At 47.6% G+C, this 16,757-nt stretch overlaps 2 protein-coding genes across 2 annotated transcripts in view; both read left to right on the top strand.

Annotated features, from left to right (window-relative positions):
• The window catches only part of LOC309550239 (uncharacterized protein), a gene marked incomplete at both ends in the record, with an annotated part of 1,760,330 nt that overhangs the window by 892,248 nt on the left and 851,325 nt on the right, over nucleotides 1–16,757 (top strand).
• LOC309548798 (uncharacterized protein) overlaps nucleotides 10,908–16,757 on the top strand; it is a gene marked incomplete at both ends in the record, with an annotated part of 266,454 nt that continues 260,604 nt past the window's right edge. The window contains one exon of the mRNA XM_082248740.1: nucleotides 10,908–10,970. Coding sequence (XP_082104866.1) covers nucleotides 10,908–10,970 — 63 coding nt within the window. The remainder of the gene's footprint in view (nucleotides 10,971–16,757) is intronic.

Raw genomic sequence — 16,757 nt, forward strand, 5'->3', positions numbered from 1 at the left:
GACCGTTCTGTAGCTGATAAACAGTCCCAGTTTTCATAGTAGATGCGAGCCATTTCCAACCATGCTCTCTCCTTCTTCACATGGTCCTTGTATGATGGATCTCTGATATCATACACTGCTGGACGTTAGTCCCAGTTTTCATAGTAGATGCGAGCCATTTCCAACCATGCTCTCTCCTTCTTCACATGGTCCTTGTATGATGGATCTCTGATATCATACACTGCCGGACGTTCTCTGACAAGCCGGATGATTTCTTCATTGTCATGAACTTGTCGCTTGCTCTTTCTAGGCCTAGGCATGCTTCCTATATAGTCTAACACTCTCCTCTAACATGAGCGATGGGGAATGATGTGTTTGGGAGGAGCAGAGATCATGTGATTTGGGCGGGAACATACAAAAGTGAAAAAAAAAGCATACTGTACTTCTGTGCTAGTCGCAACGACTTATTTCCGACTTACATTACCTTCTATGAGGGACAAATCGCACTGAAGTCATCCAAAAGTAGTGCAAAAACCTTTTCTGAAGTCGCTGCATCTTGAGTAGCAACCGTTAGAACGGTCCTGATTGAAATGAATAGGTTTTGACTTGTCATGCGACTTGACATGTGTGAAGACGCACAACAAGTCGCACTAGTGGAAACGGGGCCTAACAAAATGAATCTATCCAAAACTAAACACATTTTCCCATTCTGCACGTCTCCTAAGCGTGCCCAACCCAGATATAGCAGTTGTGTTCCAGCCTCTGGTTTCCGGGTCGCCCTGCGGATGCATCGATTGCCCTGTGGAAGAGGTCCGGGACACGTGAGTATGTTTGGCTTGAGGTCAGCAGAAGGGAGCAGACGCCATGCGGGCTGCTAGGGAGTAACCAAAAGGAAAACCTATGGAGAGGACTCTGCTCTCTGGGTGATCGATGTGCATTGCAGCATCTTATCAAAGTTTGGTGCAGTCGCCTACCTTTGTCTTCTTTTCTGTCCTGAGGAGAGAACTGTTTGTTGAAGCAAGGTTTGCTTTCTGCGTAGCGGTACCCCCGCAGGAGCCGCTTGGATATTGGTTTGCCCGGGCCTCCCACTGATTACTCCACAGCCAGGTACAGGGTATTTTCACACAGCCAGGTGCACACACTCTTCTGCTCGTTGTCTCCAATTACCAGTCTAGGGGATGTGTTTTTATGTTTTATTTGGAGAACTTGGATAGGAGAAGAAAAAACAGAGCTATCTTGAGAGTCCCAACATCCTATCTGTTCAGAGAAATGGGAACCTACAGATGTTCACAAGGAACCACTGTCATATGTGTGGACTTTAAGGGCACAGCATGAGACAGATAACAACTACATGGATTTATCCTAAAATAACATTTATTGATTTATCTAAAACCAGATCTCAATAAAATGAGGAAACTGGCCCCAAACTGAGCTCAGCTCGTACACAGGAGATCAATGTCTCCTACTAATTTCACTCATGTACATCATACATATATAAGGATAAGTTGGTATATATCATAAGGTTCGTGTAGGTATAGATATTTCCTCTCTTCACTTAGATGTAACATTTAGTGACGGCCATGTACTTTATTACTGAATATATCTTATTACTATTATAACAATCTCCTTACTATATGGATTTCTTTGTGTCAGCTTTTTTTGTATACATGTCTGCATCATATTTGTTACTGATGTCAACATTTGTATCAATTACTGTATGTATAATAAATGACTACGTTCAGATTCTATTTTTGTATATCTTAGTTGGTGACCCGCCTCATTTAAAGTCCCACAACCTCTGTTTTCTGTTTGCACTAACCATTAGGGATGGAGGCACGTCACTGTGTTTGCTTCGGATCATATTCCTCTATCTTCGTCTGTTCACTGGTCAACGCGTTTCACACAAGGCTTCTTCAGGACTATGAAGATGTACAGACAGTTTTCTCTTAAAATTAACAGACTCGATATTAGTGTTTCATAAACATAGAACATAATCTGTATTTATGTACATCATAATAAATACAAACATGACTTACTATCACACGGCCTTCCTTCCAACCCCCAACAAATTAACCTGACCTGGGGCAAACACAGGAGGGGGAAATCGGACCAAAATGTGTTGTGTGTATATATATATATATTTATATATATATAGGTATCTATCCTGATGATCCTAGGTACAAGATAAACTATACAGTATCTCTCAAAAGTAAGTACACCCCTCACATTATTGTAAATATTTTATTCTATCTTTTCATGTGACAACACTGAAGAAATGACACTTTGCTACAATGTAAAGTAGTGAGTGTACAGCTTGTATAACAGTGTAAATATGCTGTCCCCTCAAAATAACTCAACAGACAGCCATTAATGTCTAAACTGCTGGCAACAAAAGTGAGTACACCCCTAAGTGAAGATGTCCACATTGGGCCCAATTAGCCATTTTCCCTCCCCGGTGTCATGTGACTCGTTAGTGTTACAAGGTCTCAGGTGGGAATGGGGAGCAGGTGTGTTAAATTTGGTGTTATAGCTCTCACTCTCTCATACTGGTCACTGGAAGTTCAACATGGCACCTCATGGCAAAGAACTCTCTGAGGATCTGAAAAAAATAATTTTTGCTCTACATAAAGATGGCCTAGGCTATAAGAAGATTGCCAAGACCCTGAAACTGAGCTGCAGCACGATGGCCAAGACCATACAGCGGTTTAACAGAGCAGATTACACTCAGAAAAGGCCTCGCCATGATCGAACAAAGAAGTTAAGTGCACGGGCTCAGCATCATATACAGTGTTTGTCTTTGGAAAATAGACGTATGAGTGCTGCCAGCATTGCAGAGATTGAAGAGGTGTGGGGGGGGGGGGGGGGTCAGCTTGTCAGTGCTCAGACCATACAGTGCACACTGCATCAAATTGGTCTGCATGGCTGTCGTCCCAGAAGGAAGCCTCTTCTAAAGATGATGCATAAAAAAGCCTGCAAACAGTTTGCTGAAGACAAGCAGACTAAGGACATGGATTACTGGAACCATCTCCTGTGGTCTGATGAGACAAAGATAAACTTATTTTTTTCAGATGGTGTAAAGCATGTGTGGTGGCAACCAGGCAGTGCTAGAAAATAATGGTGGCCACACAAAATATTGACTTTTGGTCATTTTTGGCACTTTAACCTAGGGACGTACTCACTTTTGTTGCCAGTGGTTTAGACATTAATGGCTGTGTGTTGAGTTATTTTGAAGAGACATCAAATTTGAGGTGCTCACTATGGCACTTGGTGCAATGTGTTGAGTTAGCCACAGGGTGCTATACAGGTCCAGGGATGTAGTTCATCACTATGTAAATTCATACCTATGGAACCCAGTCCCCGAGGACCTCTTCGGGGGTATGTCCACTATGACAATTAAAGCATGGAACTTATATACAGTCCAGTATTCAGGACAGATAAGTCTGGAATGTATTCCCCTTACGGCGTAAGCTTTTCAAACTTTGCGCTAAAATTCAGAGCTCAGTCTCAGGTGATCACACCGCTGGTCACACCCTTTAATGCCACTTACATCTAGAACCCTGATAAGCTACTCAGGTGCCCTTTCACCACTCGTTGCCGGACAGTCAACACCTGGGTTACCGCGTACTTTTAGACACACTGCACCCTATATCCTGCACCCTATTTCATGAGTACCCCACAGGGGAATACCCTCACTTATAGCTATGGTGGAGACCAGGAGAAAGGGAGCCAATTCTAAATCAGAGAAGATTGGCTCTGCCAAAGGTCCACTCAATACTCAGCCTTGGAGTGACAATGTGTCTCTTGTACCGGAGTAGGACCCAGTTTTATCACCAATGTCTGTATCCGGTTCTAGCTCTATCTCAGGCACACAATATGTGTCCTACCTGACGAAAGCAGAATTTTCTTTCGCCTTTTTCTCTATGGTGGTTAAGCTAGAAGGTCATTCTAGAAGAGTGGTGCAAATTGAACAGAAGGACAGAGCAGCAGAATGTCTTAGTGGTCATCACTTTGCAGCACTGGGTTGCTCAGTTCAAACCCCAACTGGGACACTTCTACCTGCATTGCAGGATGTCAGATTAGGCATTTATGAACAGGAGGAGGTTTTCCAGCATAATAAGCAGGGATATTTTTCAGCAGCAATGCGGGGGAATGTAGTTAGGACACCTCTAGCACTTACTGTATGTAATGGCAAGGGGTGCTGGAGTGTGCTGCATGGTCTATTGATGCTCGCTGCTGGGGGGTCTATTCTAGATGGAGGGGATCTATTTTGGCAGGGGGGGTCTTTTGTTGCTGGTGGAGGACCTACTATTGCTGGGGGTGGGGGGGGGGTGGGTCTTACATTTCTGGGGGGTCAGTTGTTGCTGGGTGAGATCTACTGTTGAGGGATAGGTCTGTTGTTGCAGGCTGATGGAGAGTCTATTGGTGCTGGCTGTGCGGAGATCTTTTGTTGCAGCCAGGAGTCTATTGTTGCTAGGGGGGATTTTGTTACAGGTGCTTCATTGTTGTTAGGGAAACTATTGATACTGGTGGGGGTCTTTATTGTTACTGGCTGCAGGGAATCTATTTTACAGTTTTTCTTGTTATCATTAACAAATCCCATACAAATTACTTAGCAGCACAAAATGATACCTGGTTCAGTATTGTCAAAAAGGGCAGGACTGGGAGGTGGGTAGGGGATGTAACCAAGAAATGGTGCTTGGAGGTGGGTAGAGGGTGGAACCAAGTAATGGTGCTTGGAGGTGGGTAGAGGGTGGAACAAAGTAATGGTGCTCAGAGGTGGGTAGAGGTGGAACCAAGGAATGATGCTTGGAGGTGGGTAGAGGGTGGAACCAAGGAATGGTGTTCGGAGGTGGGTAGGGGGTGGAACCTAGGAATAATGCTCAGAGGTGGGTAGGGGCAAAGAAAGGGGGAGTTCCTGCACCTATTCTCTGAGAAAACAAGCCCTGATAATGAGTCTCCTATTTGCTTGATGTGGCCTTCATGAGCTTAGCCATATGAGTTGTCATTGGAGGATGCTGTGTCCCTAAAGGGTATACTCAATCATGATAATTGGATGTGTCCTTGGGGGGGGTTGCAGCATCTTCTGATGGTAACTTCATGTGTTTGTCTTGTTCTTCGGGGGTATATCTGTCTGCAGGTGCAGCCTGTGAACCTGTGTTAACCCTTGCCTCTCTTCCAATGCAATGGAAGTTGGAATGAAAAATATTGATTCTATCCTAAAGAATAATAGAGTAATGGTCAGAGGTAGAGGATGACCCTGTCTTACCTCTCCAAAATGCTGGACTGTATATAAATTCCATGCTTTACCACCAATGTCCGTTTCTGGTTCTAGTTCTTTCTCAGACACACAACATGTGGGCTACCTGACCAAAGCAGAATTTTCTGTCGCCATTCCTTGGACAGATTACGTCTTAATATGGCCATCTTTGTCCAGAGCTCCAAAACTCCTCGCCTCTTCTCCCGATCCAGCTTCCCAACCCGAGTCAGATCCCGATATGCCAGTCCTAGAGGATGCAGAGACAGGAGGGAATGGAGAGGATATGGATGCCATACTGGAGGAAGGTGCAGAGGATTTCTCTCCCCCACGTTGTCATTATAATGAAGAAGAACCTTCACACAACATGCTTGCTAACGTTGAAAAGTTAATTTCCTGTGTCTGCAAAATCCTTGACATTATACCAATGAGAAGAAGATTGGGATTCTGGCACTCCAAATGGTTTATGTCTCCCCAAATAAGCGGATGCTTAGGGGGGCGCGGACATTATTCTCCTGTATTAAACCACTTCCTGCCCAACGACCTCATATGACGTCATGGACTTTGAGTGAAGATATCTGGATGATGGGTGGAGCTACAAGCATCATTCACATATCTTCTTTTTCTGCAGGTAATTCCCTGCACTGTAAAATCAATCATATGGGCTGTTCAGCCACTTGATTGTTTTTACAGGTGCCACTCTCCAGAAAGTAAAAAATATATATATATATATTTTGTTTTCAAAGGTGTCATCATTTTTTGTTTATAGCGCCAAAAAATATAAACCACAGAGGTGATTAAATACCCCCAAAATAAATCTCTATTTGTAGGAAAAAAAGGACTTTGATTTTATTTGGGTACAGCGTCGCACGACCGCGCAATTTTCAGTTAGCTTAACGCAGTGCCGTATCACAAAAAATGGCCTGGTCATGAAGGGGGGTAAATCTTCCAGGGCTGAACTTGTTAACTGACAATTGCGCGGCCGTGCGATGCTGTACCCAAATAAAATTGATGTCCTTTTTTCCCACAAATAGAGATTTGTTTTGGTGGTATTTGATCTCCTCTGCAGTTTCAAAGTTTTGCGCTATAAACAAAAAATGATGACACCTTTGAAAATTGCCTTCCCTACTGACAGAACGGCAATCTGCCTTGTTTACACAGACGGATTGCCATTCTGCCTGTGTACCGAACGATCAGCGGGGACCTGCTGTGTAGAATCACAGTGGTAGGGAGCCGCCGGCAGAGCGCACTTGTGCACGCTACCTGGAAGTGCAGGATCACGTCTATATACGGGGTTCTGAGCAGCACGGCTGCCCTGCAGCAATAAAACTGCTATAGGGAGGTCGGAAAGTAGCAAAGACTTTTTTCTTTCACACCCCCAAATTTTGAGTCCCCCAAAATTACATTCCAGACTCTGAATACTCTGAAAAACGCAAAAAAATTTGCGCAAACCAATCAAAATACGCTTATTGCGATTTTTTTTTTACCAAACATATGTAGCAGAAAACAAATTGGCCAAAAATGTTAAAAAATTTTGATTTTTACATTCTTTTTTGGGAATTTAATATAAAAAAATGTGAAAAATATTGTTATTTTTGCAAAATTGTCGCTATTTTTTTGTTAATAGTGCATGATCAAAAAATCGCACAGGTGATCAAAAGAAAGCTCTGTTTGTGGGAAAAAAAAGGACGTCAAATTTGTTTAGGTAGGTACAGCGTCGCACGACCGCGCAATTGTCCGTTAAAGTCACGCAGTGCCGAATCGCAAAATAGGGCCTGGTCAGGAAGGGGGTAAAATCTTCCGGGGCTTAAGTGGTAAAATCAAAGAAACCAAAAAACAACTGTGTGAGGTCAACCAGGAAATAAATACCAAACTGTTAATCCGAGCATGCAGCCTGGCTGGCCAGGAAAGGGGGGGGGGGGGTTGAGCGTGTGATGGTAATAGGCAGTAATATATTTCTCCCCCCTTGGTGGGAGTGGAGATGACCCATCTATAAGGATATACAGTAGATACACACACAGCATAAGGCCGTGTTCACCCTATGAGACATTTCTCAGGGCTGCAGTTCCTCTGAGCTCCACAAGGTGGTGATCTCACTTCTACCCAGACAGAAAGTATCTATAGAAGACAGGAAGTAATGTCAATTGTAGACAGGAAGTGATGTCACAGGAAGTGATGTCAAGTATAAAAGACGTTTTCGGGTTAAAGGTGTGTTGGGAGGAAGTAGAGAGGAGACATTGCTGGACGTGGTAGCAGACAAGGTAATAAGATGTTATTTTCTGTTTACACCCAGCAACCCCCCCCGTCATGTCCGTCCTCTTCCTCCATAGTCACTGTGACCTCTTTTATCTCCAGCAGATGATGATACACACATATATAGTGTGGAAACCTAGAGTAACCCCTTCAGGGTCAGAACATTCCTCCACTTACGGGGTCAAAAAATTCTCTTCATTCTGGAGATTTGTCACCTTTCCCACCAATCATCTTCTCACCTTAGCAGTCTCTTGTAACGAGGGATGAGATTTGGATTTGGGTTCTCCTGAAACTTCTAGTTCCTCCTGTTTTGAACTGTATTGTAACTGTATTGTCTTCCTTCACATTGTAAAGCGCTGCGCAAACTGTTGGCGCTATATAAATCCTGTATAATAATAATAATAACTTGCCCTTTCCCACCCTTCCTCTGAAGATACAAATATCCCCATGCCTCACTATATTAACCATGTGCCCAGGATCGGCATGGTGGATGGAGTGGAGGGTGATCAGTTCTCAGATCTCCTCTCTAGGGAATGAATCCAGAAGAGATGAGCATTTCATCACTTCCAGGTTAAGTGCCATCATTCCCTGGTCACTGTAGTCAGTGAAGAAGCTGGTTGATCCCGATCTGTATTTCATCAGCTTCACTGGGGTCCATAGATGACGTTGGAGGTATAATAGACCCCTAATGTCTCCTTAAAGAGGACCAGTCATTTATATTATGCTGTCACAAAGGGGGGTATTGGCTGCACACTAGAGTGAGAGCAATGATTCTGGGGCCATTATTACCGGGTTTCTCTAAACGAATGACCTGTAGGCGCTTGACACGGGGTAACGTGGCAGAGCCTGACGTAAGGGAGTGGCTTACCGGGTAACTGGTGTGGCACAGGTTCACCAGAGGCGCGGAGTATAAAGCCCCGTACACACGTACCGATTGTCGGCCGTAAATATTTGGCCAACGACCGATCGGCCGATTGTAGGCTTGTTAGTATGATGCTTCCGACAGCCGACAACGCACTTTCGACCAAAAAGAATCAGTCGTGTAGGCATTAAAATTTTTGTTGGCCAACACCAGAACGGCCGATTGTTCGCCAGTCAGTACAGAATTCGGCCGACAATCAGCAGATTTGCAAGACTGGGCATGCTCAGAAAAGAAAAAACACACGGAAAGTTAACCATCACATGACATCACTTCTGCAGTCGGCTGCTGTTGGCCGACAAAATTTGTGTGTAGTCTTTTGGAGTTTTCAACAGACACGACAGCCCTGGACTAAAAGATGGCCGATCGTTCGGCCGACAATCGGTACGTGTGTACGGGGCTTAAAGCCCCGTACACACGTACCAATCGGCCGTCTTTTGTCCAGGGCTGTTGTGTCTGTTGAAAACTGCAAAAGACTGCACATGAATTTTGTCGGCCAACAGCAGCCAATTGCTCAAGTGATGTCATGTGATGGTTAACTTTCCCTGTGTTTTTTCTTTTCTGAGCATGCCCAGTCTTGCAAATCTGCTGATTGTCGGCCAAATTCTGTACTGACTGGCGAACAATCGGCCGTTCTGGTGTTGGCCAACAAAGATTTTAATGCCTACACGACTGATTCTTTTCGGCCGAAAGTGCGCTGTCGGCTGTCGGAAGCATCATACTAACAAGCCTACAATCGGCCGATCGGTCGTCGGCCGAATATTTATGGCCGACAATCGGTACGTGTGTACGGGGCTTAACTGTTAGTGGGGATGGACTTGGCTGCTTGCTAACACCAGGTCGCGGCCCCCCAGATTGCCTGGGAGAGACAGGAACAGGTCCAGGACCAATAGCTGGTAGCAGGTAAACAGATCAGGATGAGACAGGATGAGACAGGAGGATAGTCAGGACAAGCCAAGGTCAGGGCGATCTGAATCCAAAGACAAGCCGGGTCAGGTAAACAGGAACAGCAGATATAACAGGCACAGGACACAGGAGAGCTGAAGACAACACAGCAATCACCTAGAGTGACAGCTGTGTTTAAATAAGCCATTTTGGCGCCAATTTGGTAGCCTCGAACTCTACCGAGGTGGCCTCGAACTCTACCGAGGTAGCCTCAGCGCATGCGCATAGGCATTCGCCTTTTAGCTATGCCAGTGCACCTGCGCAGGGTATTGAGTCCCTGACATTGCCCCCCCCCCCCCCCCCTTAAGGGCAACCTCCAGGTGCCCAAAAGGTTCCTTTTGTGGGGATGGTTGCGGGAAAAAAATTCTGGATTAAGTCCTGTGCATGGAAATTCTGTACCGGTTCCCAGGAATTTTCTTCGGGGCCGTAGCCCCTCCACTTAACCAGGTATTGTAGCTGGTTCCTCAGCCTTCTGCAGTCTAGGATGGCCTCCACCTCAAATTTTTCATCCCCGTTGATGGTGACAGGAGCAGGTGGTTCCGAACTTCTACCAGGAAAGGAATCAGGTACTGCAGGTTTCAAGAGTGAAACGTGGAAGACTGGATGGATCTTGAGGGAATCGGGAAGCGTCAATTCGTAAGATACCTCATTTAATTTTCTCCTCACAGGGAACGGGCCAATAAACTTTGGTGCCAGTTTTTTGGAAGGGCATGCCAATCGGAGATTGGTGGTGGCTAACCATACCAGGTTGCCAGGCTGGAGAACCAACTCACCTCTCCTTCTTTTGTCAAAGAACTCTTTATTGGAGGTCTGAGCCTTGGTCATGGCATCCTGTAAGACTTTGTAGTTCTCCTTAAGGAACTCCAAGATATCCCGGACTGCTGGCACTGTAGGTTCAGGAATAAAGCAGGGCAAGAAAGATGGGTGAAACCCGTAGTTAGCGTAGAATGGGGACTGACCTGTAGCCGAGTGTTTGGCGTTATTGTATGCGAACTCTGCTGATGGTAGTAGCGAGACCCAGTCATCTTGAACAAAGGTGGTGAAGCATCGGATATATTGCTCGAGGGTCTGGTTGGTCCTCTCAGTCTGCCCGTTAGTCTGGGGATGGTATGCGGAGGACATTGACAGCTTGATTTTCAGTGAATCACATAAAGCTCTCCAGAAGCGAGAAGTAAATTGGACACCTCTATCCGACACAATGTTCATTGGGACCCCGTGGAGTCTTACAATTTACCTGATGAAGACCTGCGCCGTCTCAAGTGCGGAGGGTGTACCTCTTAGTGGTATGAAGTGAGCCATTTTCGACAGACGGTCTACTACCACGAAGATTGCAGAATAACCGTCTGATGGAGAAAGTTCCACGATGAAATCCATGGCAATCATCTTCCATGGTCTGTCAGGGACTGGTAGTGGTCTGAGCAGGCCCCATGCCTTATTTCGGGTTGCCTTGCTTCGTGTGCAAACAGTACAGGAGGAAACATATTGTTTACAACACTTCTCCAAGTCAGGCCACCAGAACATGCGCTGCACAAGATCCAGGGTCTTATGGATCCCGAAATGACCAGCCATCGGGTGGTCATGATACAGTCCAAGGATGGACACACAAGCACTTTCTGGAATGTAAATTTGATCCCCTCTCCATAGCAGTCCATTTCTGGGTACCAGTATAGTTCCAGCAGGATGGGGAGCATTTACTGTGGCTTGTCTCAGAGCGGTAAGAAGGTCAGACTGTAATAGTAGAAAGTTACCTTGGTTTAAGATGGTGTCAGGTACAAGGATCCCTTTAGAACTGTCGTACATTTGAGAGAGAGCATCGGGTTTCATATTCTTGGAACCCAGTTGGTACATTATATGGAACGTAAATCTAGGAAAAAAAAGTGCCCACCTTGCTTGGCGAGGTCTCAGGCGTTTGGCCGTCCTCAAATACTCCAGGTTCTTATGATCCGTGTAGAGGAGTATGGGATGTGCCGCCCCTTCCAATAGATACCTCCACTCCTCCAGGGCGGTCTTGATGGCAAGGAGTTCCCGATCCCCTACATCATAGTTCCTCTCCGCAGGAGAAAGCTTACGGGAGAAGAAAACTACCGGATGAATCAGGTCCTTGAGACCTTGACACTGGGAGATGACTGCTCCTACTGCGATTTCCGAGGCGTCTACTTCGAGGATGTAAGGCAGGGCGGGATCCGGGTGGCTGAGGATAGGAGCAGAAGTAAACAGCTCCTTCAGGGCTGTAAATGCGACTTGCGCCTCGGGAGACCAGTGGAAGCGGGTACCTTGTTTGGTGAGCAGGGTAATAGGGGCGATGATGGAAGAGAACCCCTTGATAAATTTCCTGTAGAAATTTGCGAATCCTATGAAACGTTGAATCCCCTTTTTATCTACCGGTGCGGGCCAATCCAGGATGGCGGAGACCTTCTGAGGGTCCATTTTGACCCCTTCAGAGGAGATTATTAACCCGAGGAATTGGATACTCTGCTGTTCAAATTTACATTTCTCGGGTTTTGCGTAGAGCCTGTGTAGCCGGAGTCGGTGGAGTACCTTTTTAACGTGTTCTCTGTGCTGGGCCAGGGAGGAAGAGAAGACCAAGATATCGTCCAGGTAGACAATTACAAAGATGTCCAGATAGTCTCTGAAGATGTCGTTGATGAAGTGCCGGAAGGTGGCCGGGGGATTGCAGAGCCCGAAAGGCATCACCAAATATTCATAATGCCCGAATCTGGTGCGGAATGCTGTCTTCCATTCGTCCCCCTCCCTAATATGGACCAAATTGTAGGCTCCCCGCAGGTCCAGTTTGGTGAATACAGAGGCGGTTCTTAGTCTCTGGAAGAGTTCAGGAATCAAGGGAAGGGGGGTACCGGTTTTTGACCGTAATTTTATTTAACTCACGGTAGTCCACACATGGCCGAAGTGAATGGTTTTTTTTTTCTCCACAAAAAAGATCCCAGCTCCTGCCGGAGAAGTAGAGGGTCGGATGAATCGCTTCTCTAGATTCTCCGTCACATAGTCTTTAAGGGTACCCAATTCTCGTTCCGATAAAGGAAAGATACGTCCGAAAGGGATCTCGGCCCCCGGAAGCAATTGAATTGGACAATCATAGGGGCGGTGGGGGGGGGGGGGGGGGGGTAAGGTCTCAGCCCCCTGTTTACTGTGAAGACATCCAAGTATTCTTGATAAGATACTGGGACAGAGGAACGTATCTCCTTATCAGCATCCATACAGAGTAGGATGCTAGGAGCACTATGGCGTACTGGCAGGCAATAATTCTGGCAGTAAGGGGACTGGAACTTGACGTCTCCAGAAGTCCAATTAATCTTCGGGTTGTGCGCCTGCAACCAGGGTAACCCCAGAATAACCGGAAACAAGGGAGAAGAGATGGAATCCAGGCACAAAAACTCCTTGTGTCCTTCGAGAGTGGCCACAGGCAGTGGAGGGGTTTCTTGGGTTACTGGCCCAGACTTGATGTGGGACCCATCCGCTAGGAAGATGGAGAGTCCCTGCGACTTGGGTCGAAGTGGGAATGCGTCGATGAGCAGCAAAGGTAAGGTCAATGAAGCAGCTGCATGCCCCGGAATCAATAATAGCGGTGACCGGGATAGGGCCTTCTGGGAGCTGGAATGAGATAGAGAGAGCCAGGTGAGTGGTATTGTTGGCAGAAACTGGATAACTTGAGGGGAATATAGAAAGACACTTATGCATCTTTGCTGGGCATGAGCGTACAAAGTGTCCGGCCTCTCCGCAGTACAGACACAGGTTGTTCTGACGTCGTCGTGAGCGTTCTTCTGTTGATAAGGAGGCTCTGACGTATCTGATTCAGCAGTGACTGGAACAGTGTTGCTGGAACGGGCACCGGAGGAGAAGGTGTGGATGGGATTAGGAACCCATGGCAACATCCAGACTGGGCGGGTCTGCTGCGTGGACCCCTCTGCTCTACGCTCACGGAGCCGGCGGTCTATCTGTATAGCCAGGGTGATTAATGCCTCTAAGGTCTCGGGTAAACCCACTCGGGCCAGTTCATCTTTCAAGTTTTCTGAAAGACCCAGGCGGAACTGATGTCGCAAGGCTGCGTCGTTCCAGTGAGTGTCCATACTCCCAACGCCTGAAGTCAGTGACGTAATCCTCTACGGCCCTGTTGAAGTGAAGTGAGCACGGTTTCTGCTGTAGCAGTGCGCTGTTGGTCTTCGTATAACTGCGCCATTGCTTTAAAGAAAGCCGACATGGAGTCCAGCTGGTTACTGAGCTCTTCAAGTAGGCGGTGAGCCCAGGACTGAGGTTCACCTTGAAGCTGGGATATGATGAACCCCACTTTGGTTGCTTCCAAGGAGAAGGTTCGGGGTTGCAGGGAGAAGTACAGCTCGCAGGCATTGCGGAAGGCTCTAAACTTGCTTCGATCCCCAGCGTAGGGACCCTTGGCTCAGGAGGTAGCATCACCACCGTCGGACCGGAGGGATTCCCGGAGGGAGCCATGGAAGCAGCAGAAACTGTAGGGTCCGTGGAGGGGGTTAGGGACTGAACACGCCCCTCCAACTGGGTATAGCCCTCTTGCAGGGACTTAACTGCTTTGGTAAGGACAAGCCAAGGTCAGGGCGGGCAGCAGGTAATCAGAATCCAAAGACAAGCCGGGTCAGGTAAACAGGAACAGCAGATATAACAGGCACAGGATACAGGAGAGCTGAAGACAACACATCAACCACCTAGAGTGACAGCTGTGTTTAAATAGGCCGTTTTGGCGCCAATTTGGTAGCCTCGAACTCTGCCGAGGTAGCCTCAAACTCTGCCGAGGTAGCCTCAAACTCTACCAAGGTAGCCTCAGCGCATGTGCATAGACGTTCGCTGGTTAGCGACGCCAGTGCGCCTGTGCACGGTATTGAGTCCCTGACAGCGCTTTTATAGTGTTGTCTTTGCACCATGTTGGGTAGCGAATTTAGACACTTTCATGGGGACACACAGTTTTAAGAGTTGACATAATTGTGTGCGTGTGTGTGGGGGGGCGCTTTGTTTTTACAAGCATAACATGCAGATTTTATCGTGTGTGAAAATGTAATTTTGTTTAAAGCCCATCTCTGGGGAAACAAAAAAATGACCAAAACCCAAATGAGCATTTAACCCTTGTATAATGGGGGCAGCCCCACTTCAAGGGTTACATGGTAATTTTGGTGTAGGGAACCAGTAAAAGCACTTTTACTTATCTGATCCTCTGATCCCTCAATACGGGCACTCTCCTCTATTCCCTACACTCTGGCAGTGGACTGTCCCTCCTCCTGTCCAGTCAAGGGCTTTGGGCTCTGCATTGGTCTTGATGGTCTCAGATAACCTGTGACTAGGGTTGAGCGGACACCTAGATGTCCGTGTTCGACGGGTTCGGCCGAACTTTAAAAAAAAGTCCGGGTCCGTGTCCCGGACTTTTACCGAACTTTTCCCGGACACCGAACCCCATTGAAGTCAATGGGGACCCGAACTTTAAGGCACTAAAATGGCTCTAAAACACCAAAGGAAAGGGCTAGAGTGCTGCAAATGGCAGCAAAACGTAATTAAGAGCATGGCAAGTGCTCTGCAAACAAATGTGGATAGGGAAATAACTTAAAACAACAAAAAAAAACAGAAAAATAAAACAATGTTCTTCTTCATCTCTGAAGGACGAGGCCCATATGGAGTAGGAGGGAGGTTGAGGTGGTGGTGGATGTGGCGGTGACATAGGCGTGCGCACAGGGTGTGCTGGGTGTGCCTGGGCACACCCTAATCACCTAGGGCACATAGCATTGCCAGTGAGGAGATGGGAAAGATCTCCCTGGGACCTGCTCTGCTCTATTTCTCCTTGCCTACAGGTACATGGCCCCGATACATTACTCTCCCTGCTGGCAAACACATGCATGTGTATTTCAACTTTGGGGTGCACACCTTAATGCAATAGGCTGCGCACACCTATGGGCGGTGTAGGTGGAAGCGGCGGTGGAGGAGGACCAGGGCCGGATTAACAGCATCATGGGCTTGGTGCTGAGGATTTTGAAGGGCCTTAAGGGCCGTGCCTTGCCATGCACCCAGAGGAGGAAGGGTGCAGCCATGCATGCCTAATTCAACATGGGATGCTGTCTCTGAAGCCCATAAACACATCCATGCATCGCCAACTGTCCCTCCTTGTCCGGCCTTCACGCTGTGTGGGGAGGTTCTGAGGGTGCTGCCTGGGGAAGCGAGCATAGAAGCCAGACTTCTGTGTTTACAAGTGACAGAAGAGCGGTAACAGTGAATATGGCCAACCCGGGGCCTATATAAAAGGTAGGGGCCTGGAGCTGCAGCTCCAATAGCCCCTACATTAATCTGGCCCTGAGGAGGAGGACGAGGTAGCCAACACTGCTTCTTTTCAAAAATTTTAAATGAGGGTACACCCCAAAAGAGTGAGAAAGAGCAAAAATGGAACAATGGGTGGGTAAGGTCGGTATCCATTGCTATTCTGCATAAGGTACGGAAAAGTCCCGTGGGATCCATGCCTGGTTCATTTTAATGAACGTGAGCTTGTCCACATTGTCTCTGGACAGGCGGCTGCGCTTGTCTGTTATAACGCCCCCAGCCGTGCTAAATACCCGTTCAGATAATACACTGGCTGCAGGGCACGCCAGCACCTCCAAGGCGTAAAGGGCAAGCTCAGGCCATGTGCCCAATTTGGAGACCCAGAAGTTGAAGGGGGCAGACCCGTCATTCACTACATGTAGGCGTGTGCACACATACTGCTCCACCATGTTGGTAAAATGCTGCCTCCTGCTAAGACGTTCCATCTGAGCTGCTGGTGCTGCTGTTTGTTGTGGCGTGCTGACAAAGCTTTTCCACATTTCGGCCATGCTAACCCTGCCTTCTGAGGTGCTGGCGGTGCCCTGGTTGCGTTGGCGACCTCCTCCTCCTCCTCCTCTGCCTTGTGCTTCCACTGTGGCCCCGCTGTCAGATGGGAATGCCAGCAGCATGGCGTCTACCAGCGTGCGCTTGTACTCGCGCATCTTGCGATCGCGCTCCAGTGAGTGAATTAAGGACGGTACGTTGTCCTTGTAACGGGGATCCAGCAGCGTGGCCACCCAGTAATCAGCACAAGTTAGAATGTGGGCAACTCGGCGGTCGTTGTGGAGACACTGCAGCATGTAATCGCTCATGTGTGCCAGGCTGCCCAGAGGCAACGAAAGGCTGTCCTCTGTGGGAGGTGTATCGTCCGTGTCCTCTGTATCCCCCCAGCCACGCACCAGTGATGGCCATGAGCTGGCCTGGGTGCCACCCTGCTGTGAACATGGTTCCATCTCCTCCTCCAGCTCCTCATCCTCCTCATCCTCCAGAACTGTGCCCCTGCTGGACAATTGCGTCCCTGGCGTTTGCGTGTGCAGGAACCCACCCTCGGAGCCCCTTGCGAATGACTGCCCTGAAAGCCTTGGA

This window comes from Pelophylax lessonae (genome assembly GCF_965119305.1).
Source record: "Pelophylax lessonae genome assembly, chromosome: 3".
Taxonomy (NCBI): domain Eukaryota; kingdom Metazoa; phylum Chordata; class Amphibia; order Anura; family Ranidae; genus Pelophylax; species Pelophylax lessonae.